Genomic DNA, 14,654 nt, shown 5'->3' on the forward strand with positions numbered 1-14,654 from the left:
GTAAGATAATCGCTAAATCACGCAATTTGCGGTGCTCTCATGCTTCACAATTAATACTTTACAAAAATATTTTTTCGTGCACTTGTTTCCTATTATCTATAGTAAAGAAAAATCAAACTGCGTACTTTTCGAAGCCCGCCGCAGCGAGAATATACGATGTTTATTTCAGGCCAAAAATACCTGTTTTAAATTTCGATTCCAACGACTTAATCGTAAATTACCTTAATTATTTTCTTTCGAATTGCTATGATAGTTTGATACCTTCATCGTAGTGTTCAATAGATATACTACACTTGTATAAGTTTCCATTTCGAAAAGAGCTGTAGTTTTAGAGAACTGTTTGCGAATTTCGCTCTAATTTCAAGTAATTTGCATAATTTGTCTGGGCATGATTCATTCGACATCCATATCTTCTCGGCGTTTTAAAATTTTCGTCTGATATTCCACACATTTAATAATCACATCAAAGTACATAACTGTGCAAAATATCAAGATAATCGGAGATACCCCATGTAGACACATTTTTCAGCATTGCATGGTTTTCAGGTGGACTCGCTCTTAATAAATTGGCTTTATAAATAATTTGAACAGGGGTTTTTAAATCGGACACTTGCTTTGTTGCAGCCCTTCTCTTCTTTTGACTGCTTACTAGAGAGTGCGTTCCACACCACAGGCTACCCATAAGAAACACAAAACCAACGGTTATTGATTTAAATTTAATCAGAGTTTGCCTAATGGTCGTGGGTCGTGGGTATGAAGTCGTGGGTTCCAATTTTTTTCCAAATTTATCATTTATAAATTTCAATTTATCACTATACTTCCAAAACGAAATCGTGTTGCTTTGTTCCTATAAATTCGGTGTAATTGTGGGTGGTGCAAGGTAGTCTGTCTGATTTGCGTGACAGTGTTATAAAAATACACCAAAATTGGTGGCCTGGAAAACCTTTTAGCACTTTCTTACATTTCATTTATATTGGCCTTACTGTTCAAACATATATTTGGCGGAAAAAGAAAAAGAAAAAATAACAACAACTAGTCTTCTACCTTGTCTCGCTTCAACGAGGAGTCTTCAATGGACTTTATCAAAATGTTACCTAGAAACTGGAGCGACAAGCCGCTGCAAACGTGTGAAGTTGATAGACAGCAAATTCGCGTTGTCGGCATCGCGTTTCTCCTCGTTCTATGTTTGTTTAGATTAAATTTATGCTAATTATTGAACATTGATTGTGTGACTTATGTCACGTGGACTTTTATCACGTGTTATGATAACATTGATTTATGTAAATGAGTATCAAGACACAGTTTTTTTGGTTTTCAAAAATGTATGACACGTATTTTGCTAACCTGGACTATCAAGACGTTATTGCTAACCTGTACTTTACATGATTGGAATTTTATGGAAGTGTAAGAAGTATGTCTTTATATAGTCGCCACAGAAGTAAGTTGTGTGAATTTTATGATTCATTATACACGATTGTAATCGTAAATATTAAGCTATGTGATCTGCATGTTTTAGATCGAATACACTACATTACTACACAATAAACAAGTGCTATACGGTTTGTGGTGACTCTGGTAACTTCTTCGCGGTACATCATTCGATTTCTTTCAAATTCGTCCGTGGAGAAGGGAGAAGTGATGGAAGAAGAACAGCTGAAAACAGCCAAGAACAGTAGAAGATTGGCGAAGTCAACGCTAACACGATGTGGTAATGCTTTAATGACGTTATTAGATAAACAACGGCCTTCTGATGAGGTAAGAAAGTCCTTAGCTAAATTAGAAGAAGCCTTCGAATCACTCGAAGTGAAACACGATGAGTATACGTTACTCATAGATGATGATGATGCGTACGAAAAGGAAGAACAATGGATTGCGGCATGTCAAGATCGTTTTTTGGAATTACAAATCGCAGCCAAAACGTATTTATCCAGTTTAGACAGCCACACGGGATCAGACGACCAGAATTTAATGCCTAATGATACAGAAAATGTGATTCCAGAGAATGGCCCAGGCAGTAGCTCAGGAATGATAGGAATGCAAGCTGAGCAGGGTGCGGCTCAAGCAACTTCCGATAACACCGATGGAATCATCGGAATGCAGGCCAATAATTCTAGCATAAACCACTCTATTGTTGTCACAGAAAACTCTAGCACAAACAATCACGATAACACTGAAAATCTCAACGCAAACAGCCCGACGGTTAATAATTTTCCTGCAAACAATAGCACCATTGATGTTCAGGACGGTGAAATTAAAGGCGGGTTACAACCCGAGAAAACTCTGAGTTTCCAACTAGAAAAACCAAAATTACCAAGCTTTTCTGGTGACGTACGCGAGTACGCTATATTCCGAGCAGATTTCAAGCACGCAATCGAAGCGAATTACAGCAAACGCGATAGCATAATGCTATTAAGAACATGTTTGACAGGAAAGCCTCTTGATCTAATTAAAGGCATCGGCACCGACTATGACGCAGCGTGGAGCTATTTGGATTCTATTTTTGGAGATCCAAGATACGTATCAGACACGATCACACACGACATCACCAAATTCAAGCCATTGCAAGATGGCGAAGATATGCGATTTTGCGACCTAGTTCATCTAGTCAACAGATGCTACAACACGTTAAAGGAAGTTGGACTGCCAAGCGACATGGATAACAGTCATATGCTGTCAATCATCGAACAAAAGATGTGTGCCGACGACAGGAAAGTCTGGTCTAGAGATCTGGAGCGTGAAAAGACAAAGCCGACATTACAAGCGCTTATCACGTGGATGACAACAGTGATGAAATCAAGAATGAGAGCGGCGGCTCCTTTGAGAGATGCTAGTCATCACAAGGGAAATGTACGTCAAAGTGTACATCACGTTACAAGTACCGGTAGCAAAGGCAAAGCGACGAATTGGTACAAGTGCTGGTACTGCAAATCTTCTGATCACTGGGTTGATCAATGTCAGGTTTTCAAAGAAAAGCCTGCAAGTGATCGATTAAAAGCAGTAAAGGACAACCACGCTTGCTTCAGCTGCCTCAAAAAAGCGGGAAGAGATCACAAATCCCAAAACTGCTCAAGAAGACGTCAATGCCCTGAGATGATTAACGGTGTACAATGTACACAATACCATCATCAGCTGTTACACTGTAACTCTGTGCGCGCTAATGTTGCAGCGACTAGCAGTTCAGATGATGCCCTGTTGCCTATTGTCTCGGGTAACATACGCGGAAGAAATGGTTTATGTCAACGTGTGAACATCATGCTTGATTCTGGTGCGCAGTTAAGTATAATTTGCCAACAAACGGCCGACAAACTAGGACTTACAGGAAAACCTGTATCAATAACCCTGAGTAAAGTGGGCGGAGAAGAAGAGGTCCTAAAGACGCATGTCTACAAAGTCCCCATCACATCGTTAGTCGACAATAAGAGTTATACCATCAACGCAATCGGGCTAGCACGCATTACTGATGACGTCAGCGGAGCGCCAATTCAGACCATAACAGAACGACTAAACCTGAGGAAAACCGACATCAAAAGAGGAAAAGGTACTGTACACCTGCTAATCGGGGTCGACCACGCCCACATGCACACTGGAGAAACGAGACAAAGTGGAAATCTGGCTGCAAGACACTCTCCCCTGGGATGGGTGGTTTTCGGATCCCCATCTGACGACATTGATAGTACATCAACGAAGTTAGCATTACACGTGAAGTATGCGCAACCAGTAGACCTTACGAGTTTCTGGACAACAGAAGCAATGGGCGTAAATCCGAAGCAAGGCTCCTTAGATCACCTCAGTACTGTCGAGAAGAAGGAGGCTGAGGTAATAGAGAAATCCTGTGTAAAAGTGGGAAATCAATGGCTAGTACCCTATCCGTGGATAAAAGATCCAAACCGGTTACCCGACAACAAGGCCCAAGCACTGAAAAGCCTTGAGTCTACAGAAAGACGACTCTCAAAACATCCTGAGCAAGCAGCCATCTACGACAAACAAATGACTGACCTGGAAGAGATGGGATTTGCGAGAAAGCTCACGAGAGAAGAGGCTGATAACTACAAAGGGCCTATACACTATATAGCACATCACGCTGTCATCCGGCCAGAAAAAAAGAGTACCCCAGTGCGCATTGTCTTCAATTCTTCATCAGTTTACAAAGGTCATCGCTTGAATGACTACTGGATGAAAGGCCCGGATTTGCTAAACAGTCTATTTGGTGTCCTACTGCGTTTCAGAGAAGATATCGTAGCGTTCGCAGGAGATATTTCCAAGATGTATCATAGAGTCTTGATCACTGAGCAAGATCAACATGTTCACCACTTTCTGTGGAGAAACCTAGACACGACACGAGAACCAGGTGTTTACGTCAAAACTGTGCTTACTTTCGGCGACAAACCCGCTCCCGACATGGCTCAGATTGCTCTACGCAAAACAGCACATGAAAATCAAGAGAAGTACCCAGAAGCAGCACAGACACTCAGAGAGAACACCTATATGGATGACATCTGTGAATCAGTACACACCAAAGAGAAAGCTGAAAGGATTACCAAAGAATTAGATGAAGTACTAGAGAGTGGAGGTTTCAAGGTAAAGGGATGGATTTCGAACAAAGTCTTAGACGGCTCTTCAAATCAGCAACGACAGGAGGTCGACATTCTACAAAGCGAGGAGAAGATACTCGGAGCTGTGTGGAACAATGAAGAAGACACGATTACCTTTAAAGTTAACCCGAATCACATTAGGTGTGAAGAACAAAGCAAGTTGACAAAGAGAACAGTGCTGAGCCAAGTAGCAAGGATATATGATCCCATAGGATTCGCATCTGCCTTTCTCATCAGAGCAAAAATCGGTCTACAACAGTTATGGCAAAGAGGGCTTGGTTGGGACGACGAGCTTCCAGACGATATCAAGGCAGTATGGGTTGCACTGTTCGAAGAAATGAAGGAACTGAACTCTGTAACATTTGATCGTTCTCTAACTCCTGACGAAAGCGCACATTCTCCTATTCTATGCATTTTCACTGATGCATCGCAAGATGCATTTGGAGCGTGCGCATATATCAGATGGCACGTCAGCAATGGAACATTTGAAGTACGTTTCATAGCAGCCAAGTCTAGAGTAGCACCTATCAAAGCTCTGACGATACCACGATTGGAACTCCAAGGCGCGGTCATAGGATCTAGACTATCCAGAAGCATCCAAGAGGAGACGAGGATTGAGTTTACTAAGGTGATGTTCTTCACCGATAGCGAGATTGTACTAGCTTGGATACGTAGCCAAGCAAGAATCTACAAGCCATTTGTATCAGTCAGGATTGGAGAGATTCAAGACAACTCTGATCCAGCACAGTGGAATCACATTCCTGGCAAGCACAATGTTGCTGATGACCTGTCACGTGGATTGTCCATCAGACAACTTGATGAAAGATGGAAACATGGTCCTGCATTTCTGAAATGCCCTGAAGAAGAGTGGCCCATTACGCACAACGAATCAAACCAGCATTGCAATGATGCTGACAAAGAAATCAAGAAACCAAAGGCAGTATGTACGGCAGTCAAGTCGCCAGACCTTATTGACTACAGCAGGTTCTCCAGCTGGAAGACGCTTATTCGTGTTAAAGCATGGCTTCAAAGATTTGTAAATAATCTACACGCAAGAAAGAGCCCAGCTTATACCAACAAGTCAGGAACGCTCACACCACAAGAGTTGGAACAAGCCAGGAAGACCATCATAAAGAATGCTCAAAGAAGTTTGAAAGCAAGAATCAAGAGCAGTGAGTTAAGTTGCCTAAGCCCGTTTGTGGATAATGAAGGTCTTATACGAGTTGGAGGAAGAGTTGACGAATCTGTTGTTACATACGATACCAAAAACCCGTTACTTTTGCCACAGGAAAGCAGAGTTTCCTACCTAATCGCCCTACAGAACCATGAGTCTAGCCATTCCGGCATAGCAAGCACCGTTGCGAAGATCAGGAGACGTTATTGGATACTGAAGATACACCGTATTGTCAAAACGATCAAATTCAGATGCGTCACATGCAAAGCTATGAAGCCACAAACAGAGGAGCAGCTTATGGCCTGCCAGAATGCCGAGTGACCCCCGAGCACTCCACCATTCTACTATACGTCATGTGATTATTTTGGCCCAATTACAGTCAAAATCGGACGTAACAAAACAGCAAAGCATTATGGTGTTCTATTTACCTGCCTGAACACTAGAGCAGTACACTTAGAAATAGCAACTGATGCTTCAACCATGGAATTCATTCAAGTGCTGCGCAGATTTTTTGCTATTAGAGGTTACCCATCGCTCATGATTAGTGACAATGGAACCCAGCTCGTAGGAGCAGAGAAAGAACTAAGACAGATGGTTAAGGGATGGGACCAAGATAAGCTGCGAGATTACTGTGCTGACAAAGGCATGGAATGGAAATTCATAACCCCAGGAGCTCCTCATCAGAATGGGTGCGCTGAAGCCTTGGTAAAGAGCTGCAAATATGCTCTAAAGAAAGCTATTGGCAAACATGTTTTAACTCCGTTCGAGTTATATACATGCCTATTAGAGGTAGCCAACCTCGTAAATCAACGACCAATTGGCAGAGTCCCTAACGACCCAGATGACGGAGCCTACATATGCCCTAACGATATGCTGCTCGGAAGGGCATCCACCCACGTGCCACAAGGTCCCTTTGAGGAGACAGCCAACACTAGACGAAGAGTCGAGTTTGTTCAACAAATAGTTGAATCCTTCTGTAAACGTTGGTCGAGAGATGTATTCCCTCAATTAGTACCACGTCTGAAATGGAAGACCGACAGACGAAACATTCGTGTTGGAGATGTGGTCATGATGAACGACCAAAATGCAGTCCGTGGTAAATGGACCATTGGCAAGATTATTGAAGTGTATCCCGATCGAGACGGTAAAGTACGAAATGTACAACTCAAGACAGCAACTGGTACGTACTCAAGACCAGTCTCGAAGGTAGCGGTTATTCTCCCTGTTGAAGAAGATGCTAATTGAAGATGAAGACTATGCCCTCATCGGGGTGGAGGATGTTTAGATTAAATTTATGCTAATTATTGAACATTGATTGTGTGACTTATGTCACGTGGACTTTTATCACGTGTTATGATAACATTGATTTATGTAAATGAGTATCAAGACACAGTTTTTTTGGTTTTCAAAAATGTATGACACGTATTTTGCTAACCTGGACTATCAAGACGTTATTGCTAACCTGTACTTTACATGATTGGAATTTTATGGAAGTGTAAGAAGTATGTCTTTATATAGTCGCCACAGAAGTAAGTTGTGTGAATTTTATGATTCATTATACACGATTGTAATCGTAAATATTAAGCTATATGATCTGCATGTTTTAGATCGAATACACTACATTACTACACAATAAACAAGTGCTATACGGTTTGTGGTGACTCTGGTAACTTCTTCGCAGTACAATGTTTTTTGTCGTTGTGAGAAAGCTTGTTTCAATATTTCTTAGTAGTTCTCTGTGTTAGTATGGAAATCCTGAGTAAACGACTCGAAAGTGCGGGGTTTACCGTTACCTACGACTCCAAGGTTGATAGGGACTGCTTTTATGCAGCGTCAGCGTATCAGTTAGGCTTAAATACCAGGAAGGTCAAAGAAGTTATATTCAGTAACTTAGAGAAGAACCGATTTGATGTAAGTATAATCAAAACGATGTTTTATTCTTGATTTTGCGGGTCTATACCTAAATTATAAGGAAAGTAGAAATTCCAATAGAGTCAGCTCTTGAAAAATCATGTCCACCAACTACATGGAATGAATAATCGCCGGTTTAGGAGATTCCAACACGTGTCTCCATCTTCATCTTCATCACCAGTCTCAAACCTTTTATTCAGTTTTATTGAAACCAAATTATAATTTTATGTCTTAATGTATACGAGAGATCTAGTATCTTTTCGTATTGGGTGCGACTGGAAAGAGCCTAGCTATGCCATAGATTGAAATATTTTACTCCGCATTGCTCACGCTGTGTGGACACTACAAAAACTTTTTTGAATTTCGAATCATTCTCAACACACTTCTAATTCGATCGCTTTTCACATAGTCTATTTTTGCTTCTAATTGTTGGTGTAAAGTTTATGGAAATATCTGATAAGATGCTCCTTTCGTTTTCTATTATCAAGCCAAAACTCAAAATATTTGCTTTTAACAACTACCAATGACAAACAAGAGGTCAAGATTTGTGTGACTAGCTAATTTTGAGGACAGCAAAATTTGAGGATTTTATAGACGTTACCGGTTAATCCTGGTTCAGAGCTTGGTTTGCCTTTTCAAAAAAAGGAAAAACCCTGAGTTATAACGCGGGGAGCTTGCGCAGTTTTGAGAACCACCTTACTGAGAACCACTTTGCATAGTAGAGTCGTTATTTAAACCTATAAAAAAACCTATAACTTAATAATAGAGACAAAAAGCTATAAGCTTTACGTTAATACTTCGAGTCGAGTTCGCGAATTTACAGGAAGAAAGCCACACAATCTCGTTTTAGAAGAATAGTGAAGAAATGATAAATTTGGAAATTTGGAAAAAAAATGGAACCCACGACTTTGTACCCACGACCCACGACTTCGTACACCCACGACCCACGACTTCGTACCCACGACCCACAACCATTAGGCAAACTCATTTAATCAGCTATCAGTTTACAGCGCCAGTTATATTGCAGAGTTATATTGGACTCTACTCTTAGTTTAAATAGACACATTTCTAATGTCTGCAAATCTGCTTTCTATTCAATTAGGTCTATTTCAAGAATCAGAAATTTTCTTAGTATTGAAGCTGCAAAGTCTCTAATACATGCGCTTGTAACCTCTAAGTTAGATAATTTGCAACGCGATTTTGTACGGTTTCCCAAAAAAATCAGATCCAGCAATTGCAGTATGTATTAAATTCTGCCTATAGGTTAATTAAATTGTCTGGGAAGCACGGTCATATATCTCCCGCTTTAATGGAGCTTCACTGGCTACCCATTGAGCAAAGGGTAGAATTTAAAATTTTATCATATGTCTTTAAAGTAGTTAATGACATGGCACCGTCTTACCTCCAAGAACATTAAGAACTTTATAAACCAACTCGCAGTCTTAGGTCAGGAAACAATAAGTTTTTGAAAACTCAGCCATAGAAGTTGAAGTCTTATGGTTATAGGGCATTTTCTGTGTACGCCCCTCAGTTATGAATTACCACTAGAGCTAAAGGAATGTGAGTCTGTTCTCAGATTTAAAAAGGTCCTGAAAACATAACTTTTTAGGAAGGCTTATTTTTGATCACATATTTTGTTTCATTTGTATTTCGTAATTTTAATAACTTTTTAGCTCTGGTTTCAGAGTTTTCTTGTATTAATATTATCATTTTTAGTTTCTTTAGTTTGAATGTGTATATTTTAGCTAGTGTAGATATTTTAAATTTATAAAGCGCTTATGGACTCTAAGGAATAAGCGCTATATAAATAAATTATCATTAATTATCAAAGTTATTTGAAAGTCATCAATTCAAGCTCTTCCAAGACTCTAAAAACCTAGAAATGAAAAGGCTCACATCGAAGGGAATTGGTATTGAATAAAGGCAAGCAGATCAAATATCAGAAGAAGAAAAGGAAACTATGTGGAGACAAGGAGTGCTGGGAGATAGTGACCCGAAAACATTGCTAAATACTTAAGTGTTCATGTTTGGAAAATACTTCTCTATACGAAGTGGAGAAGAACACAGACAGTTGAAGACCTCAACAAGAAGATGCACAAGATGACCGAAAAACCAGTTCTTCATGAGAAGTTAAACAAACTTTTGTTCGAAAACCCACTTATGAAACCAGAACAGGTAGCTGACCATATGACATTCACTGATGAAGAAATCACAAGAGTTTCTCGAAAAACTATATAAAGTGCAAATGCGAAGATGGAACTTGCAAAAGTCAGGCTTCATCACATCTTCAATAGTCCATTTCACGGTTACCTGGACGCCATCTTGGATTTGCACGAAAGCGAGGCTGACCTTGAGTCGTCTGGAATGGCTTGAAAAGTTTATACGGTAGTTCCGGTAACTGTTCAAGTAAAAATGAGCTCAAAACGTTTAAAAAACGAGAGAAAAAGCGTAGGTGCGCAATGTGCTGCCTATGGCTGTACGAACGCTTTTTATAAGAATCCAGACTTGAATTTTTTCTCTTTCCCGAGTGACAAATCAAAGCGAAATCGATGGTGTATTCTTATAAAGAGACAGCACGGCCATGATGGTTTCTATATCATGAGGTCAACAGTGGTTTGCAGTAGTCATTTTTCGGAAAAAGACATTTATAAAACATTAAGTGGGATCAAGAAACTAAAAAAAGGTAAGCTTAAAGGCAAACTTGCGTTTTTTCTTGGTGATATAAGCAAACCGGATCAAGCAAAAGATTATTATTGTTTTTGAAATCTACATCATGCAGACTCGGAACCATCGCTTGGTCATCAATGGAGTAAACCTAAAGATACCAACAAAAGAGCACTTCCTAAATCAAGAGAAGTTGAGACACTGGACAATTCATGCTGAACAAAAATTAACCAGCCCAAAGTACAATTACTTTTTGTTAAACTGCAAATGCAAGATGATCTCCCCACTTCAAACAATTGTCAAATTTTCTCAAAATAACTTCATACTTTGGGATAGCTAATTTTTAATCTTTGAAGTCTATTTAACCTATCTACCAAACATAATATCAACATAGAATAAATGCAAAAAAGTTCATTGAATAGGCACAGGAGTGTTTAATATGCTAATGTTGCAATAGCTTTTATGCTTAGGATGCAAACGAAATAATTTGCCGCCATATTGATTCTGACATCAAATGCAAAAAGTGGATACTGAACAGAAAGTAAAATAGTACTTGCTAGCTCGCAGCAAGTAACCTCATATTTTCCTTTAAACACTATGCTAAAGTAAGGCGAAAAAGAGAAAAACAACTTATGCTTTAGAAAACTTTGGTAAAGCTTGTATTAATCAATAGAACAGTGATTCATAGCACGCATTCAAGAACACTCACTCAATTAATTAGTTAACCCTTTGACTCCTGGGGAAATAGCGCGCGGACTGCCCCCTGTCCCTGGACATTTTTCAAGAATGCATAACAAAATATAACGCGTAAAATAAACACTATGCGCAGTAAATACAGACAAAAGATATAGCTTCCAAATAAAGTTTATTCAAAAATGAGGTGAACAGAGGACCAAATGGTGCCAAATATTTTACCAAAAATATTTTAAAAAGTCTAAAATGAGAAGTTCAAAAATGCCAAACACAATTTTTTGACGAATGTCCTCCAACTGTCAATTTCGTACGAGCACTAAACAAAAGCAAAAAACAGCTAAACATCGGGTCAAAATAATTCCAAATCACATCCAAATTTAAGGAACAACAGTAAATTATTTCGGTTTGGAGTTTTAATTCACAGGAGTGGAAAAAAAGAAAATAAAGACTAGAGAGATGAAAGCAGCTCAGCCGTCTTGCCATATTCAGTCTATCATGCAAAGGCATATTTCGCAATGAAGGAATTCAAAGATGGTCTCATTTGGTCGTCCTTTGGGTGTTTTTTCTCCTCTTTTCTTCCACTGGACACATCCTTTTTTGCTCCCATTGATCTTCTCAATAAATTGCTTACCTGCTTATCCAGATGAAGCGAAATGTTCTCTCTTATTGTTGTGAGACGAGTCAACGAAAAAAACAGCTAATGGCGGTTGCTTTGCAAGACTTGCTTAAACTTACCTGTCTTACCTTAGATTACCCATTGTCTGACTTCAAAAAAATGAAATAAAAGAAAAGAATTTCATATAGGGACCTCTATAAGGAACCAAAATGAATACCTATACCAGTTTTACGAAAAGAACGCTGAAAATACTTCTCTCTAAAGCGCGTAAACTACTCGGTGAATTGTGTGTGTGTGTTGAAACAATGGGGGGGCGTGAATGGAAATGAAGATGTGCAAGACAATGGAAGTGAGAAAGAAGATGTTGGCGGTGATAATTGTGATGATGCTGGCAGTGATAATGGTGGCAATGTGAGTGGTAGCAATGTGAGTGATGGCAGTGGGAGTGATGGCAGTGGGGTGGGAAACCATATTCTACCAGACATGTTTTGAAGTGTGAGCTTTATGTTTTGTTTTATGAACTGGAATGCGCAAGAGTGGCGAGAAAAGCCAAAGAAATCGTGCATGAAGAAATGGGTAGGGGCCATTCTAACTTGCCAGAGTTAATTCCATGTGCTAACAAGATTTCGCCCCAGAGGTGTAAATCTGCGTCAACTGCACTATAAGTCCGCTACTAATGTTGGCCTGTGCCAGAGCAATATGACATTCATGTATAAGCACATTGGAGCAGATTATCATTGGATGAGGGAGTTGCTAAGTTTGATAGGCCTCCCAATATCTGAACGAACTGATGATATATGGTTTGCTGAAAACCAAAACAGAATGTCTGGCCTTGAAAAACAAAAAACTGCTGAAGCTAAGAGTGCAAGGGCAAAGAGAAAGCAGAAACGACTACTGAAAAGTCAAAAAAGGTAAAAAAGAAGTTGCGCATCAAACAACCAGTGACATTTATTATGGTTGCCGGATGATTGCAATATTCAAAAGATTAACTCTATATTCAAGAATTGAATTATTATTCAGTAAAATTATATTCAGTAAATGAGAGATTATGTTGTATTTTCTCACCGTTTTTATCTATTTATCTATCTATCTATCTTTGCCATTTTCTTGAGCAGAAGACGACAAAAAAAAAGTATTTTACGACCGTGTTACCACAGGTATCCCGCTAAAAAGAACATGAAGAATATCTTTGACGTTGAACTTTTCATTTTAGGATTCGTTTATGCAAACTGAGCCTTTAGTGGAAAAGTGTCATAGGTGCCAGGAACTACTTGGAAAGACGAGATTATTGAACAACAGGATTGTTGAAATCCAAAGCAGGGAACAAGAGAATCAAAGGGTCAATTCAAACTTTGCAATCAGGTATGTATATGTGTACCTTTGATTTACCGTATCTGATGACAGGGCAACCTGAAAGTCAAGTATTCAGGGTTTTACATGTAAGTTCAGTGTGTCTTCATAAATCACCACCGAACTTCAAAGAGATAGGTTATTGTTTGAGTTTTTCGAAGTCATGTGACAATGACAGTGCACACTCATATGCAAGATGGCGTTGTTAACAAGAGTTGTGTAGTTTTGTGAATTACTTTAAATGCTTAGAATGTAGTTCTGTCAACTTGGATCGTGTCTCATAAATAAATTCCAAATGCCTGGCGTTAACTGCTCGGTCTTTGGTTGCGGTTCATGCCGACAAACCAAAGGAATTGGCATTTGGAAACTGCCAGCTCCACGAAATGCCAAGTATGAGACCTGGAGAAAAAACTGGCTCAACGAGCTTAGCAAAACAAGAGTAATCGACAAAGATTTCCAACAACAGATCAACAATGACAGAGTGTTTACATGTGAAAGACATTTCAGACCAGAGGATATTGAGAAATTTAAGTACTGTTGTTTAAAATCGATCTATAACTTGGAATCGTTACCCAAGTTGAGCTCGTGTGAGATTCGTCAACATTACGTTATAAACTTAGCGTGACACCTGTATTCTTTCGTTTCTATGAGCTTTTTCATTTCCTTATTCTGTTTTAAAATAGGTTCTATTTGGCTTTATTTCAGTTTAATCAGAAAAGATGATGAAAAAGCCTATGGTTGGCGCATTACCAACTCTCAACATGCCAAAGCGAAGCCACGACACGTCAAAAGTCATCCCTGCTCGTGCCTCTAGATCTGTGGTCAAAGAAGACAACTCTGTCACTACTGACAAGAAATACTACCAAGGACTTACTGATCTACGGAAATGAGTAAAAACTTTGAAAGCTCTAAATCGCTGGACAATCAAAGAAACAGAAGATAGGGTTGTTTTAAGAAAGAAAAGCTTGCTCATTCTTCCACAAGTTGAGATAATAATCGATGATAGTCTGGGTTTCTCTGTATCAGTATATGGATGGCTTCTGCCTAATGACTACGAATTATACACTTCAAACTTGAGACCTGTCAGAAATGTAACCGTTTCCGACCTAGTAAAGAGAATTGACACACTACTGATTTGCCCTGGAGTTAAACCATTTGAAGTCTCAAGCAATTTAGTGCACCATGTCATTCCAAAGTCTGTTGATCCTTTGTTCAGTGACAATGAAGATGATGATAATTCATTCCCCCATCAAGAATATTGTAGGACTCGTGATTGTGAAGTTTTGTTTGAGCATGATGAACAGTGCTGCACCTGTTGTACCGGTGGTGATGTCTGCTACCGGACCATTAACTTATATGCACCCCATCGGTACATATTTCTTTTCTGATGCACCACACTTGGTGAAGATGACAAGAAACTGCCTTTACAGCTCTGGCCATGGATCTTGCACCCGGTAAGTTTTCGTAAAATGACTGACATTATTTTTCTTTCTTGAGAACTTTGTAAACCTGTAGCAAATATACATAATGTAAATTAGCTACAGTTCTACGAAGTTCTCAAATGCATTACGTTGTATCGTAACAAAATGGAATAAAAGTTAAATCTATGCACCACAAACAGTATACTTCTGGCATTTCAGAATAATTTATTTCT

The 14,654-nt window shown here is 39.3% G+C and overlaps 2 protein-coding genes and 1 pseudogene across 2 annotated transcripts; all 3 read left to right on the forward strand.

The window, feature by feature from the left end:
- The first annotated feature begins 1,245 nt into the window (after window positions 1-1,245).
- On the forward strand, window positions 1,246-6,087 carry LOC116299994 (uncharacterized). The gene is made up of 2 exons (XM_089035986.1): window positions 1,246-1,438; window positions 1,517-6,087. Exon 2 carries the CDS (start codon window positions 1,639-1,641, stop codon window positions 6,085-6,087), a length of 4,449 nt encoding a protein of 1,482 aa, XP_088892112.1. The 5' UTR covers window positions 1,246-1,438; window positions 1,517-1,638.
- Window positions 6,088-6,120: 33 nt separating this feature from the next.
- Window positions 6,121-7,445, forward strand: LOC148908848 (uncharacterized). Its single transcript, XM_089035278.1, has 2 exons — window positions 6,121-7,295; window positions 7,374-7,445. The coding sequence occupies exon 1, from the start codon at window positions 6,247-6,249 to the stop codon at window positions 7,009-7,011; it is 765 nt and encodes a 254-aa protein (XP_088891404.1). The 5' UTR covers window positions 6,121-6,246; the 3' UTR covers window positions 7,012-7,295; window positions 7,374-7,445.
- A 5,681-nt stretch (window positions 7,446-13,126) lies between these two features.
- LOC148908849 (uncharacterized) lies at window positions 13,127-14,388 on the forward strand (annotated as a pseudogene).
- Window positions 14,389-14,654: the final 266 nt, after the last annotated feature.

Source organism: Actinia tenebrosa, unplaced genomic scaffold (assembly GCF_029948245.1).
Source record: "Actinia tenebrosa isolate PJP-AT-01 unplaced genomic scaffold, QUT_ActTen_1.0 PGA_scaffold3__52_contigs__length_22856419, whole genome shotgun sequence".
Taxonomy (NCBI): domain Eukaryota; kingdom Metazoa; phylum Cnidaria; class Anthozoa; order Actiniaria; family Actiniidae; genus Actinia; species Actinia tenebrosa.